This window comes from Aspergillus saccharolyticus (assembly GCF_003184585.1).
Source record: "Aspergillus saccharolyticus JOP 1030-1 unplaced genomic scaffold BP01scaffold_23, whole genome shotgun sequence".
Taxonomy (NCBI): Eukaryota; Fungi; Ascomycota; class Eurotiomycetes; order Eurotiales; family Aspergillaceae; genus Aspergillus; species Aspergillus saccharolyticus.
Window position 1 is genome coordinate 344,133 of NW_020290633.1, and position 14,449 is coordinate 358,581.

The 14,449-nt window shown below is 50.0% G+C and overlaps 5 protein-coding genes across 5 annotated transcripts; 3 read left to right on the plus strand and 2 right to left on the minus strand.

Moving 5' to 3' along the window:
* Positions 1 to 139: 139 nt before the first annotated feature.
* BP01DRAFT_393061 (glycosyltransferase) lies at positions 140 to 3,722 on the plus strand (the record flags this gene model as incomplete). The annotated part of the gene is made up of 5 exons (XM_025578203.1): positions 140 to 290; positions 373 to 1,349; positions 2,047 to 2,256; positions 2,356 to 2,982; positions 3,060 to 3,722. 5 exons carry the CDS (start codon positions 140 to 142, stop codon positions 3,285 to 3,287), a joined length of 2,193 nt encoding a protein of 730 aa, XP_025429969.1. The 3' UTR covers positions 3,288 to 3,722.
* A 256-nt stretch (positions 3,723 to 3,978) lies between these two features.
* BP01DRAFT_393062 (uncharacterized protein) lies at positions 3,979 to 6,803 on the minus strand. Its single transcript, XM_025578204.1, has 2 exons — positions 5,967 to 6,803; positions 3,979 to 5,902 (listed from the first exon to the last, which is right to left on the minus strand). Exons 1-2 carry the CDS (start codon positions 6,549 to 6,551, stop codon positions 4,175 to 4,177), a joined length of 2,313 nt encoding a protein of 770 aa, XP_025429970.1. The 5' UTR covers positions 6,552 to 6,803; the 3' UTR covers positions 3,979 to 4,174.
* A 240-nt stretch (positions 6,804 to 7,043) lies between these two features.
* Positions 7,044 to 10,115, minus strand: BP01DRAFT_358164 (uncharacterized protein). Its single transcript, XM_025575372.1, has 13 exons — positions 9,732 to 10,115; positions 9,355 to 9,666; positions 9,154 to 9,297; positions 9,009 to 9,103; positions 8,897 to 8,958; positions 8,731 to 8,831; positions 8,209 to 8,671; positions 8,069 to 8,153; positions 7,735 to 8,010; positions 7,482 to 7,674; positions 7,379 to 7,418; positions 7,270 to 7,321; positions 7,044 to 7,212 (listed from the first exon to the last, which is right to left on the minus strand). The coding sequence occupies exons 1-13, from the start codon at positions 9,755 to 9,757 to the stop codon at positions 7,082 to 7,084; spliced, it is 1,980 nt and encodes a 659-aa protein (XP_025429971.1). The 5' UTR covers positions 9,758 to 10,115; the 3' UTR covers positions 7,044 to 7,081.
* A 1,101-nt stretch (positions 10,116 to 11,216) lies between these two features.
* BP01DRAFT_92029 (uncharacterized protein) lies at positions 11,217 to 12,027 on the plus strand. Its single transcript, XM_025580229.1, has 4 exons — positions 11,217 to 11,597; positions 11,675 to 11,726; positions 11,811 to 11,821; positions 11,876 to 12,027. Exons 1-3 carry the CDS (start codon positions 11,349 to 11,351, stop codon positions 11,813 to 11,815), a joined length of 306 nt encoding a protein of 101 aa, XP_025429972.1. The 5' UTR covers positions 11,217 to 11,348; the 3' UTR covers positions 11,816 to 11,821; positions 11,876 to 12,027.
* A 157-nt stretch (positions 12,028 to 12,184) lies between these two features.
* Positions 12,185 to 14,043, plus strand: BP01DRAFT_299882 (uncharacterized protein; the record flags this gene model as incomplete). Its single annotated transcript, XM_025571965.1, has 6 exons — positions 12,185 to 12,417; positions 12,480 to 12,667; positions 12,751 to 13,074; positions 13,158 to 13,438; positions 13,522 to 13,674; positions 13,801 to 14,043. The coding sequence occupies 6 exons, from the start codon at positions 12,185 to 12,187 to the stop codon at positions 14,041 to 14,043; spliced, it is 1,422 nt and encodes a 473-aa protein (XP_025429973.1).
* Between the last annotated feature and the right edge of the window lie 406 nt (positions 14,044 to 14,449).

A 14,449-nucleotide genomic window follows, 5' to 3' on the forward strand; every position in this document is an offset into this window, starting at 1 on the left:
TCATTTCCTCACTTCAACTCCTTCGTGTCATCTCTCTCTTCCCCCAGCTCTCTCATTTTATCTCTTACATCAACCCACACCATCAACACTCTCACTCCAGCAACGCCTTCCACGCCTCTCACACATTCCATACAAAACAATGCCGGACCTCAAACGCACCCCGGAAGCCGACGTCCTTCTCCTCTACGTCGTCTTGCTGAACGCAGACTCCAAAACCGCACGTCTCACCCCCATCTTCCAATACACACTCAGTCAAATGCACCACCACGATCACTGCATCAGCATGATGTGTTTTGAACCACACAAGCTGTCAACACAACCTTGAATGAACATGCCCCAACATCCCTCTTTGCCTCAGCCGAAGCCAAATAGACCAATCACTAATCGAGAACAATTGGCATCTACAGATCAACTGGCCCGCCGTCGCCGCAGCAACAGGTATATCCCAGTACGCTGCCCGGTTGAAATGGTACCGTCTGAAACAGGAGCTCGACCGCAGGATTCAAGCGGGAGGGTTCGATTACAAGGGTTTGAGGGCTGATGAAGCGAGTGGTGATGGGAGTAAGGAGGGTTTGTTGGGGGATTTTAGTGGTGGTATGACTGATGATGATGATGTCGAGGTTGCTACTGGTGGTGTTAGTGCTGCTGGTACTGTTGGTACTGCTGGAACAGCCGATGATGCTACTGCTGATGCTACTGCTGATGCTACTGCTGATGCTACTGCTGATGCTACTGCTGATGCTACTGCTGATGCTACTGCTGATGCTACTGCCGATGCTGCTGTTGCTGCCGATGATGCTACAAATGGGGAGTCTGGCTTTACTAAGCAGGAAGAAGCGCAGTACGAAGAGCAGTCACAGGCGAACAGCAAGCAGGTGGTGCATGATCAGAAGAAGACCAAGCGCTTTTATTTTGAGGATGTGTCTTCTGGGTCTGAAAGTGACTGTTACGAATTCGGTAATGGGATCTATGGGACGCTGGATGCTTGGAGGAAGAGTACAATGGCTTTCGTTGAAGGTCAGAGGGAGCAACCTGGGGAAACTAAGGGCCGAATTCCGGCTCTTACTTCTCGTTTGGTGGACAAGGAGCACGGGTTGAAGCCAAAGGAGTCACAGGAGAAGGTGTCGTGTTGGTCGGCGTGCTCGTCGTTGGTAGAGGTTGGGGTGCCGGGAGAGGGTTCGCAGACGGCGGATTGTGCTGGTTTTACTGAGAAAGGAGAAGATGATGCTGAGGCTGTTGCTGGGAAAGAGGCAGAGGCTGATGAAGATACTGAGCTTGAGAATGCGGAGCATGAGGAAGGGGATTGTCTCGCTGCTCCCCAGAAAAGTGATACTAGTGAGACTGGCAAGGTGCGGGATGCGACTGCAGAGTGAAGTGCTCACAATGAACCACTTGGTCATTTAGGAAGAGCGTTTGCCCTGCGATAATGATCCAGCTACTATGTCTGACTCAAAATGGTCTATGCTTTAGGACTCTTATGCCAAGATAAATGCATTGATGTTTCTATTTTGCCATGATTTCCTTTCAGACTTATCAAAGCTAGGTGCCGATTCTCGATGCCTCATAACTATAACATTTCAAACGCTTCTGCGCATCTCAACCGTCTCCTCCACCAGAGGCGCGCCATCGTTCCAGTTTGCTCGTTTGCTCAAGACTAATCCAGACACCTCCACATTGAGAGATACAGAAGGAGAAATGACAGCAGAAATTGATAGTAATGACACTAGGCAGAGTTCCTGGGGATTTCGCTCACTTCAACATCTCCGCACAACCTCCCCCGAAAACAGACTTTTTCCTTTTGCCACTTCATCAGAGCAGTCAAAGGTCACATATGATATGTATTCACTCATATTCAATCGTTCACCGGCCTTGGCTCTTCGACTTGCTCTCACTCTATCCAGAACTTGAGCTGGAGGTCAATGCTCTGCACAGAGCTGCCCATGGCTTGTGCTGCCCTATACTACCATGCATTAACTATACCTAGTGGGTGGACCATATTCATTGGTGTTTTCGTTGCTGCCTTGACCTTCCATTGTTCGCTTATAGGACTTCCTTCGCTTCGCCGACGGGAGGTCGCTTCAATATTTGTTCACACCGCACGGTGCCGTTGCATCATGGAGATACACAGTGAAAAGAAATGGCACGGGCACCAGTGCGCAGCTCGCCGACGACGGCCGGGTCGCCATCCGCATCAATCACTTCAAACGCCAACTGTCCCGGATCATTGCCCCTGCCCTCCAACAACACGTTCAGAATGTCGAAGAAAGTCTTCCACTTCCTCCTTCATACATTCCTCCTTCCCTGGGAGACGACCCGTCCGTGCCCCGACCTCCACCTTTGAACATAGTCATCTAGGTCGTGGGCTCTCGCGGAGATGTACAACCTTTCGTTGCCCTGGAAAAGCTCTTGAAGGCGGTCTACGGCCAGCGCGTACGTCTGGCAACCCACTCCATCTTCAAGGACTTTGTCCAGCAGCATGGATTAGAATTCTTCACCATTGGCGGCGACCCTGCCCGGTTGATGGCCTTTATAGTCAAGAATCCCGGCTTGAGGCCGGGCTTCCGTAGCGTGATGAGCAGAGCTGTCGGCCAGCAGAGGAGAGATGTTGCCGAATGCATTCAGGGCCGCTTTGGCAGTCCTGCTACTGCGCCGAATGATGGCTCAGATGATGACCGCTTCGACTTCTCGAGTAGCGATGCTGGCTCCGAACCTATCGCCAAACACTTTGTGGCCAATTGTATCATCGCCAACCCGCCGAGCTTTGCCCATATCCATTGCGTAGAGATGCTCGTTATCCCGCTCCATATCATGTTTACCATGCCCTATTTCCCGACCCAGGCCTTCCCTCTTCCCCTGGCCAATAGTATCCAAGCCTCGAACGCCGACTTTCAACTGACCAATCACATCAGCTATGCCATGATCGAGCTACTCTCATGCCAGGGCCTCGCCTCGGGGATGTCATCAACCGATTCCGGGTCAAATGTCTGGGGTTGGATCCTATCATGGTTTAGCGGTTGAGAATCCCCCACACCTACTGCTGGTCTTTGGCCCTTATACAGCAACCGACCGACTGGGACTCGCACATAAATTACTTCGGGATTCTACTTTCCCGGCACGGCCTCCGCATCCCTGAGGGCGTCTTCATGTTGGATAATGTGCCGCATGACAGGCTCTTCAAGCATGTCTCGTGCGTGGTGCACCATGGTGGCGCGGGCACCACCGCCGCGGGCATCACCGCCGGCCGGCCCACAGTCGTCGTCCCCTTCTTCGGCGACCAGCCTTTCTAGGGCGCCATGATCGCGCAAGCAGGCGCAGGGCCCCTTTCCAACCCCCCCGCCCCCCCACAGGCAATTCACGAGCCATGGCCGTCCTCGCATGGCTCGTTGGCTTCGACGCTGTAGCAGTTCGTCCGACCGACAGAACTCGTGCGGGGTGCTCAAAGCGGCGACAGTGTTTGGGGCGGTGGAGTGCGTGCTGTTTGCGGGGAGTGCGTGTGTGGTGCTCGGGGGTTTCTTGCGTGGGACAATATGTGGGGAGAGAAGGGGGTAATGTCCTGAATGAATTGTTACTCACTTGCTAAGGATGCAGTGAATGTGCCTCGGAAGTTGGGTTTGAATTGTTATTGTTGTGTTGCCAGTTTGCTGTCAGGTTGGTACAGTTTGGTGCCAGTTGACGTATTATACTTTCATGCTTGTACTTGTCTGCCCTTCGAGTTAAGGAACAGATCCTATCTCTGCTTGGTGCCAAGATAGTAGAGTAAGAGTTCATGCTTCATTATGAATGTGACATGTATCACGGCACCATATAGGAGTATAACATGGACCAAGTCCGGATAAATCCTTGCTAATGTGACCACTCAATGCATATAATCATCTAACCACTTCTCCGAATTAGACCTCTATAACAAAAAAATCTCTACTATCCAAGTCTTTGAACTCTTTCATCATAAGTCATACCGGAAGAGTCTTAGAAGTGTCTAGGATATGTTCAAGATGTTCCAGTATTATAGCATAGAACAACTAGTGCTCCTCGCTTTCGGCCCAAATACCGTGACAGTAAGCAGACATTATATAACAACAGACGAGCATGTTAGTATTCAACATATCGTAACACAATCACATACAACAGAGCAACAAGACAGAAGGGTATCGAACAAAACGCATGTCAAAGGAAATTAGCGTCTCCTTCCCCACTGAAGGTTCAACACTCGAAGCCATCGCGGTCCCGAAATTTCTCTGGTACGGGCATGGCTCTTATAGAATAAGTTGCGCACTTCCTCCTTCATCTTTCCCAGCTTTGTGGGTACGTCCAGATCGCCAATTTCAGCTCCCTCGTCGAGAAGCAGCTTGGTGAGCAACTCGTTTCCATTCTCGATGGCTACATAAAGCGGGGTTTCCCCGCCTTTGTCGGGCTGGGAAAGACAGGCTTTCGCGTTAGAATCAACCACAAAGAAAGCCTTGAACATCTCCTTAGTCATTTTTGGGTCTCGGTATGCGGCATCGGAGTGCTTCACAAACATAAGCAGAGGGGTTGTCCCCGACGCGTCAGACACATTGACAATCTGTGGCTCAGACTTGCATATCTCTCGGATCACGTCTGCGTCATTGGCCTGGGTCGCAAAATGAAGACAAGTCCTTCCCTCGCAGGTATACCCACATCCGGCCCCGTGTTCAAGCAGTCGAGTCACAAGGATTCCGTAGCCATGACTAGCGGCAGTCATGAGGGGCGTCATGCCATTTTTGGAGGGAATATTAACATCAGCAGGACATTGTAGACGCTGTAGCAATTCCATCACTGTGGAAATATTCTTTCCCTTGCCCACTTTAATCGCGTAATTTAGTGGTGTGGTATTTTGATCATCACACTGCTGCAGTATATCTGGATATTTCGTGCGCAGCAAATCCAAGTAGTCAAATCTGTGATTCTGAATAAAAGATCGCAGATCTTCGTAGTCTCGGGGTGAAGGGACCCCGCCAGATGAGTGCGATGAAGCCGTGCTGTTGTGACGAGTCCCAATATAGCCTACAGGCTGATACTCTGATCTCAGCCTATTTAATTCTTGTGAGACCTGCCTTGCAGTTAGCCTATCACTCGCACTCATGGCTAAAGCCTGCAGTAGCAGTTCTCGACACCCAATCCAAAAGGCTTTATTCACACTACAACGATTGGGTAGCTCGTCTATCCACTTCTTGATATGTGGATTCAAACTCGGCGGCGAGCCTCGGTAAAAACAGTCATCCCGGGATTCAGAAACCCCAGTATCGGTATATGCTCTCTGCCTGTCGAGCTCTTGAAGACCTGTCACACCGTCGAGCCCAAAGGCGAGGACGCGCACAAGGATGCAGCCCAAACCCCATACATCGTCACTCTTTGCAATTGTTGGATCTCGGTCCGTGCCATAGTTTGGCGCTTCGTAGGTGCTGTGTGGATCATTCCTCGGTCGTCTCGGTTTGATCCCTTCACTGTTTGTCCGTCCCGTGTTGCCATCAAGCACGAATTTGGCCATGCCGAAGTCAGATATCGCCCACAAACCCACCGGAGACTGGGCAAAGCCGTCCAAGGAGTCGTACACTAGAACATTTTCAGGCTTGAAATCTTGGTGACAGCAGTCTGCTTGATGAATGTGGTCGAGCGCAGCCGCCAGATTTGCGACTTGTTCAAGTAGATGTGGCACATCAAAAGAATTTGGTTCCAGTTTATGACGAGCCATGAGGAGGTCCTCGAGGTTTGCTTGTGCCAAGGGAAGGACAACGCCAAGTTCATCGCCAACGGCGACTGCAGCAAGCATTTGAACAACATGAATGTGCCTCGTCGGGATCTGGGAAAACCCTTCCAAAATTTTGACTTCCTTTTCGAACGCGCCTCGCTTGGAAAATTTCTTCACGGCAACTGACAAGCTCTTCTTTACAGTATGGGTTAGCTTCAATGGTATGTGACACTGGGGAAGCAACCAAGCCGCGACTTACCGAGTTTGGCATAAGTTCTGTGTAATTGCCAGATGGAGACCAGAAATGACCGGGAGCTATTTCCACCCGAATCACTTCACCAGCCGAGCCCGCTCCGATATTGGGCCGCGATGCGCCTGTCTCATTGTCGTAAATGTACGGCAGGCGCCAGCCTTTCGACCGATTCACGCGCTTGCCTTGTTTGATGTCAATAGGGCAGAAAAAGAAGCGCGCTTTGGCGAAGCTACCCCCCCAATCTGGTCCTAGGAAATCCGAGCTCATGAAGTCTTGCTTTGAGTATTCGGGGAGGTCACTGTCGGTTCGGTTGGGAGTCCGCAAGAAAATATCTTCAAAGCGAGACCAGCCAGACCAGTTGATATCTATGAGAATAGACATGGTCTGAATATGATCTTGCAGGCTCGTACGCCAGTCAATGTCTGGCATGATGAGACTGCAGAATCGATCTCCTTTATCAAGCCAAATTTCCGTCAGGGTGCCCCGCGCGATAAATTCGTCTATCTCGTCTCGCCCTTGGGTGGCACGACGATAGAAGTCTCGTCTGAATTCGTCGCACAGAGCAGCGAACTGAGAACCTCCGGCTGACATGACACGTATTTGGGGGTTGGCAGTCAATGGTGAGTCAGAGCGGAGTGGGAATGACTCCTCTAGTGGGCTGTATTTCCAGCGTGTGAGGACGGCGGATGTCGCATGGGCATGGAAAGAGACAAGCAAAGCGTCATAGAGTGCAAACCTGTACCATTCATGATTCAGAAATGTGTAGATGATGAAGGTAAGCTGGGTAGGCAAGAATGAAGAAAATGAATGAAAAAACTAATCAAGTGAGAATGAGAAAGGAAGAAGTGAGGCAGAAGGAAGAACTGGGCAGGCGGGGGGGGGGGCAGCCTGATTGCTTACTCAAATCATTTCTACCTACTAAGGTACCTTATGCATGTAGTTAGCGAGCTCCAAGTTACTTGATTCGACGTCAGTCTGAGTCTCACTGGTTTGCCCCGTGGGGGAACGAATCGGATTTTCATCCAGAATTGCTGCCTGAGGCTTTAAATATATCGATCAACTTAAGACGCTTCACTTTAACTTGTTCATATTACCATTTATCGTACCACTAATTATCCATACTATACACGCTCGCGAGATGATTCTAGTACTGACTCCATAGACATTTCCTCAGAGACCCCCTTCCCCTTCCGTCTCAACAGTCCTGCCAGCCATCTGATCTGTCTATTATGTTCGACCGTCCTTTTATTGACTAATTCAAATTGTAAGGTCAGCAAAAGAAACGCTAGAGGAAGTGATCAAGCCTTACAAATGACGTTCATGCTCTCCAGACTGACGCGTGCTGTTGTACCACTTGGTACCTGGCCAGGGACTTTGTCAGAATGCACGAATCCAGGATGAGCAGACCAGGGGCATACCAGGAAGAGAATAAGTACAAAAGCCACGGCGTTAAATCCCCTATAGCTCACTGGGTCAGTATCACTGAGTTCCCAAACTAGGAATAACGAAACAAAGACTGACATGAAGATGAAAAGTAGGATTCCCTGGCCAGCCATGGTGGTATAAGCAGCATCATTTTGGGCGGTGCAGTTCGAAGTAGTATTCCAATTGCCCCCCTCCATCTTGGTGAGACTTGTATTTACTTTTGGCACCAGAAGGACCAAAAGACCGAGTCCAAGGAAATTCACCATGACACTGAAACTCATCCCGACTTCTGTTTTCATCCATTAGTATGAGAGAGCTTGGCTTCGACACAGAAGGAAGAGCTTCTCACCGCGGTAAGCAAGCGGGAAAACCTCAGCGCTGAGGGTAAAGGGCACAGGACCGGCTCCAATACCATACCAGAATGTGAATACAACCACGCCAAAGGTCGCTATCAATGCCTCACGGGCTTTGAATTGGTTCTTGCCCAGCTCAAAGAGCCCAACAGCTAGCGGGAGCAGAGTGAAGAACATCCCTCCCAGAGAGTACAAAATGAGCTTTCGACGACCATAAGTGTCGATGAGATGATAAGCTGGGAGCGTGAATAGAAAATTGGCCAGACCGAAACCTGCCAGATCTACAGTCAGCTGATGTGAATGTTGTCAGCATCCAAGGGTTGCACTCACCAAAATTCATCCATTCGACACGACTATTCTTCAAGCATGCGTCATTGCCAAACAAGGTACTACTATAGAAGGCTATCACGTTGATCTGCTCTTGGTCAGTGAAATGGAGAATGGCACTCAGTGTTGATGAAGAAACTGACCCCACACATCTGCTGTGCCATCATGACGAGAAACGTCGTAAGACAAGCTCTGCGATTTCTAGGCTTGGTCCAGAGTTCCACGAATCGCTTGGGAAACGAGCCGATGCTGGGCTTCGGCGCTGGGTCATGAGGTTCCCCGGTGGGGGGCTTCGACGCTGGGTCAACACGGAATCCATTCTCTGCTCGCTGCTGGATATCCTGATTGTTCAAATCGAGAGTTTCCACTAGAAGCCGAATATGGATATCATACAAATCTCTGGCCGCCTGTAGGTCTGTTTCTTTCAGACGGCGAAGACTCTGATACGCCTTCGCGTACTCCTTGTTTCGAATCAAGAATCGTGGCGATTCCGGGCAAAGAAAAACAAGAAACAGAAGCACAATAGCCGGAATGGCGGGGGCTCCCAAGAGAACTCTCCAGCTGCCTCCAACAATCCACACAGCGAGAAAGCCCAAGAATATGCCCCTACAGGTCATTATAGGTTAATCAGAGAGTGATCCTGCCTTGAACGGTCGAAACCTTACAGAGCATCGAACAGTTGCCATAATAGTAACATCCGTCCTCGAAGATTCTTTGCAGCTACTTCTGCAGCCAGCACAGGCGCGATGGATGCTTTGGCTCCAATCTAGAAAATTGTCAGTTCGGTTCAGGTTCGTCATGTATACTTGGAGAGATCTCAGAGGTACGTACCCCAATCCCGAGTAACATGCGACAGGCGAGAAGAGCTTGCCACGAGTTACATCGAGCACTTCCTTGACAATAATCAGCGTGGATATTGTGCGTGAGGCCAAGAGAAACCAACCCAGAACAGAGGCAATGCAAAATATAGCCGAAATAAAGAGAGCACGTCGTCTTCCGAATCCCCCTTCCTGCAATGGATCGCTCAGCCAAGTACCCCTGCCGATATATTAGCTGCGCACTGATGCATGCTTGGATGGAAGAACTACACAACACTCGCGGAAAGCCAAGGGGCAGCATCGACCAGCCCGACTAGGAGTTGGTGCGCGCCCCAGTCAGATTTATCCCCGTCATAGTGTAAGGCAGCCTGCCACGCTTGACTTGTCGCATTAATTGACGATTGTTGCCACCCCCTGTCGTACCTGTAAGTCCTTTTGCCCTTGATCCATGTTGGCATCAATTGTACCTACTGAACGATAGCCGCACAGGCAGTAGTAAGCATCGTGACTTTGAGATCCTGCGTTTGACGCCAGAAACCGACTTCATCTTTGGGATTCTTGGGATCTTCGGCTTTGAGTGCGGCCTCCTCCGTACTTGTGAGTTCGGCAAGACCTTGTTCTTGAAAAGCATATCGATTGGCTTTGTCCTGAGCAATGAAAGCTCCCCTTATGAGCTGCTCGACACTAACCACTCCTTCTAGTTTGAAGTGTTTGTGGAAATGTATGACATCTTCCCTCAGATCTGTGGGTCCTCGCTTGATCAATGGTTTATCGATATTGAATCTGTGAATGAAATGCCTGAATCAGTCGATGAACTCTGTTCTTTATCTCCCTACCCACCTTCGTACCTCAATGCGGGATTATCATCAGCCATGGCTGCAAAACGAAGGTGACTTCGCTCACGAATGCGGTTGTGTCGCTTGGAACTCTGCTTGTATGAGGCTCCGCTAAATTCTTGGAAATCTCAGCCAACTTTCAAGTTGATTTTCTGGCCAGATTAAATGAATGATTCGATAATAAGAGCCAAGAGGAGGGGCGAAAGCTGGGTTCGGAAATACCTTGCCCTGGGCGCAAGGCTTGCGTATCTGACATTAGTCTCTCGCCGGAAATACGAGGCTTCCGCCCACCACCTGAGCAACGTCCCCGTCGCCCTAGAATGAGCAAAGTGCTACAGCCTCGCTGAAGATACTAGTTCATGTCATCTGTTCCATTGCAACCATTCTGTGATCCGGTTTTTAATTCGTCTAGTAGATTGTGAATCTACGGAGAGCTTCCCCCTCGGCTCGTCAACTTTTCAGCTTTGAAAATATGAGTGATTGACCAGAGAAATCAGTGCTAGCGCAATCCCCGTCTCTTGAGTCTCACCACCTCTACATGAATCCAATTGATTGGCCTTCTTCATGCATGACATGGGATGGGTGGGATGGGACTAAACACGTGCACCGCTGGGGGTTATTGAAGCCCTTATCTCGATGCCGGAGGTCATCCTATGTTGTTTGCTAGCCCTACCTCGGCACGGGCACTAGTTAACTACATGATTCATCCACTTACTCATGTCTGCAATAGGATGCAAGTAACTTTCGACGTTTCGATGTCACGTCAGATGTCACGGTTGCATGCATGTGCAGTACTGTACATGCAACTCGCGTCTGGAGAGCCCTCGTCGGTATTACCCATCACGAGGCTGCCGTAACTACTAGTGAGTTAACATGACGACGGAGTGGTTGTTGTCTCTTGGGAATTGTTTGTCGCGTGAACCGGGGTAGCCTTGCCCATTTCCCCGGTCCACTTTCCCCGCGCCACTCATGGGCCAACACGTGGGGCAAGGGTCAAATCCTCTGCAGCGGAGATAGGAGTTCCGTCACTTGGCCAAACCCGATGTGCAGCGAAAGTCCCCCGTCTCATCGCCTATACAGGCGTAATACGGGTTGCATCTCATGATTATCGACATGGTAAAGAATCATCACCGTATTTTTTACTCTCTCTCTTCTGACCGAAGAATTTCTGCACCGGAATTGGCATCATTCTGTAGAACAAATACCTACAACAAACTTTGCCCTAAGGTACGGATCTTAAAATTAATCCTATTCGATTAGTAAGAACTGCACTTAGATGAGTTAGTTAAACCAAACAATGTCACCCTCGAGACAAGGCTTGAGTTAGAAACATCGTTATAGCGGGACTCAGGTGCAGGAAAGTAGCTTCAACTTCTCGCTGGTCTATTTACTAGTAATTTGGTTGCGATGAATAGTCTTTAATACAGTAATAATACGGAGTACAATCTTGCAATTGACAAATGCACGGCGTCCTTGGCTGCTTTAAGCGGCGGATGTCGGAGAATTCATGTCAATTGCGTGGCCAAAAAGGGGCATTGCAGTACGCTGCTACGACATCATAGGTAGTATTGCTTTGACGTTGAAGGCACCAATACTGCACCTCACGACAAATACCCCGGAAAATCCCCCATGCTGCCACGCTGGGAGTTGTATCCTGATAAATTCCGAAGCCATTCGCTCTTCGCGAAGGGTGCGTGTACAGCCTCAACCCAGATTCTCCCCCCCCCCCAAACCGATTGTCCACATCTACCGATCCAGATACACAGCATGCCAGAATTAGTCCGCAACAGTTTTGGACCGGATTTAGTCCGATATATCGAGCGACCCAAGATAGAAGCCAAGCTCCTCGAACTATTCGGGAGGCGCATTCAAGTCAAGGTCAGTCTCTCAGCTCCATATTGGACGAACTGCGCATGGAAACCAAAGTTCTAGGAATCTGATGCGTGGCACTGTAGCTCCAAAATGGACACTATGTGTTCGATGCCCCACGAGAGGTGACTAGGGTCAGTAAGCATACCTACCTCGTCTTCTCACTCTCCATGTGGAGATTAGTTCAAAGACAAGGCTGGCTGATACGGCTGAGCGCCGCAGGATGACTTGGAGTACGGCCAGACTCCTCAATTGGGCCTCCGGTTGCTAACCTCTAATGACCCCAGGGACATTCTAGACGACGATTAGTCACATGCAGTAGCGGACAGCCTGGGTAGTGAAAGTAACTTCTTACGTACGGTACGAAGCGTGGCTGATGGGAGGCTGAGGGGCTGCCTTGCCTTGCCTGGTGGCAACTGAGGAGTTACTAACCAGTGCTGCTGGACGAAGGGTGTGCCTCGCATCAGCCTGGTCTTGTCATACTGCACCCATTCTGAATTATATCTATGCTATCTGTTCTAGTGCTTCGTTTACTAGCCGAGTCTTCATCTTGCAGTCGTTAAGACCAAACTACCTACCTAGTAGTCGCAGTCATCATGAATCTTTCCGAGTCCTGGCCGAATGCTGTTCCTCTCCTATCCCCCACCATCCCTTCATACTATGAATCCACTCGTCCATACCACCATGACCGCGCCTTTGTCACCAAGCCGGAGAAGGCAGACATCCACCTCTTTGACAAAGGAGCTATACCATCCGAGCTGCATTTCAACCATAGCGACGCCTTCGAACGACATATCGCGACGACCCCCAAGCCACGCTTTCGAGTAGTGTAAGTAGTACCTTGTCTGTTGGTGGCGAATCTCCCTCTAAGAATTCTACTTGACTACCCAGTTTGATTTCGTCGGCCAAATCCGTTTGCCCACTCGGTATCACAGAACCCGCCTTCCACCGCCTCCTTGACCAATACGACATCGACCGTTCTTTTCGCGGTCTCTGCCTCACATTCGGCGATAAACCCAAACATGCAGATGCCGGCCGCGGAGCAATGCGTATCCTCCGACACTCGAATGGAATAATCGGTACGTTGCCCGTGTATCCTAAGCCTGAATTCCACTGGGGCAAGAGATAGCTGATAGATTCAATTTTTCTGGAGTAACTCTAGATCTCCACTACCTACTCTCCTATCCGGAAGACGACCTCAAGAGCGCTACAGCCCCCGACTGGACGATCCGCCAAGTCGAAGTCTTCCAACGCATTGACCCAGCCAACGCGGAGAACCTGTGGATTATTCTGAGTGCTCGACGCAAATCCAGACTGCAACAGGCCCTTGATGCCTTCATGCAAGCAAGCACGACCAACCATGCGCTGGCGGACTGGAGCATTCTTCCTCGTCTTGTGTTCACGACTTATATGAGTAATTGGAGGTGGTATATCGCTAGCCTCGGGGCGAAGATTGACAAAGCGGTACGTTGGTCTCCAGCAAAGAGTACAGCACTGTTATTAGGCACAATACATCTCGATGCCGACGCATTGAAGCTAATCTTTCTTTGGGCGAAAAGGCCGCGTTAGTCTATGGCATGCGGCGCTCAGACGACCAAAGAGCCTTCTCTGTCTTGAAGCCTCAGTCCCTGGGCGATCAGCTGGCGCCGCTATGCGCCTGGCTGACAGTTGCTCTGCGTACCGTGCAGCAACTGCGTCGCGTCAATGAGATTCTACATCAATATCATGGTCTGGATGGCCGGTACTACCGCAGTCTCGACGTCGAGCTGCTCATGCAGGAGGCAGACCTGACTAGTTGCGTAGACAGTGTGCAAGTCTTGGAGAAGAAGATCCAAAGTATTGCTAATATGGTATGCACTGTATCTCGTTCATCCATGCCAGCCAACCCTTCAGCCTGAGCAGTACTGACCAACCCATCCGATCATGAAAACAGCAATCCGTCATCCTAAATCTCAACTACCAGGACGTAGCTGCCCAGGTTAACAGCCAGATGCTCAAGCTCGGCACCGAGTCCTTCGACGATAGCTCGACGGTCAAATCCATGACGCTCGTCACGTTGATTTATCTCCCTGCGAGCTTTGTCTCGGTAAGAACTCCTCCTCCATCCCCACCACCTCTCCAGATCCTGAAGCTTACCCACCTCTACCACACCAATTCCAACTTTTTTGTATTTGCATTTCTTCGGGAACATACACAACCTAACCCACAAAAGTCCATCCTAGGCATGAACCTCTTCGACTTCGACGGCGGCGATGAGAAAAATGGCGGATTTACCATCTCAAACCAATTCTGGATCTTCGTGGTGATAGCGGTGCCGCTCACGCTTCTCACGCTTCTCTCGTGGTACTTATTCACGCGGCGCACGAAGAAGGCCCGCGCGCGGCTGACGAACGGGCCGCATAGTTTCGCGCAGGATGAGAATCCCATGCAGCAGGTTGAGAGTTGGGTTAGTTGAGGACGGTTCTATTGTTGGTAGTTGTGGGTGAGTCGGAGGTCTCTTTCATGGTTGGTTGGCATGCTCTGCATAGATTTTGTAGATCATCTGGCTCATAGATGGATGGTTGGAATTTTCATATAGATAGACTATTTACAGAAAGAATGGTTGAAATCCCTGAGAAAATTGCTTGGAAAAAGGTTGGAAAATGGCTCAAGTTGAAAAGTCTGAGTTAGTAGCACTTGGTCGTTGCGACGGAATTGTTTGAAACATGCACAAGCTGAATGGCCTAGATTTACCCGAGTGAGCTGCCAGCCACAGGCCAGACTTGAGAGTACAGTTCAAAAACTCCGGATGCGCATATGAGGTTAGAAGAATATTCTGCAGACACAGTCAAGATGCAAGACTGTGGAAGACATTTGTATTG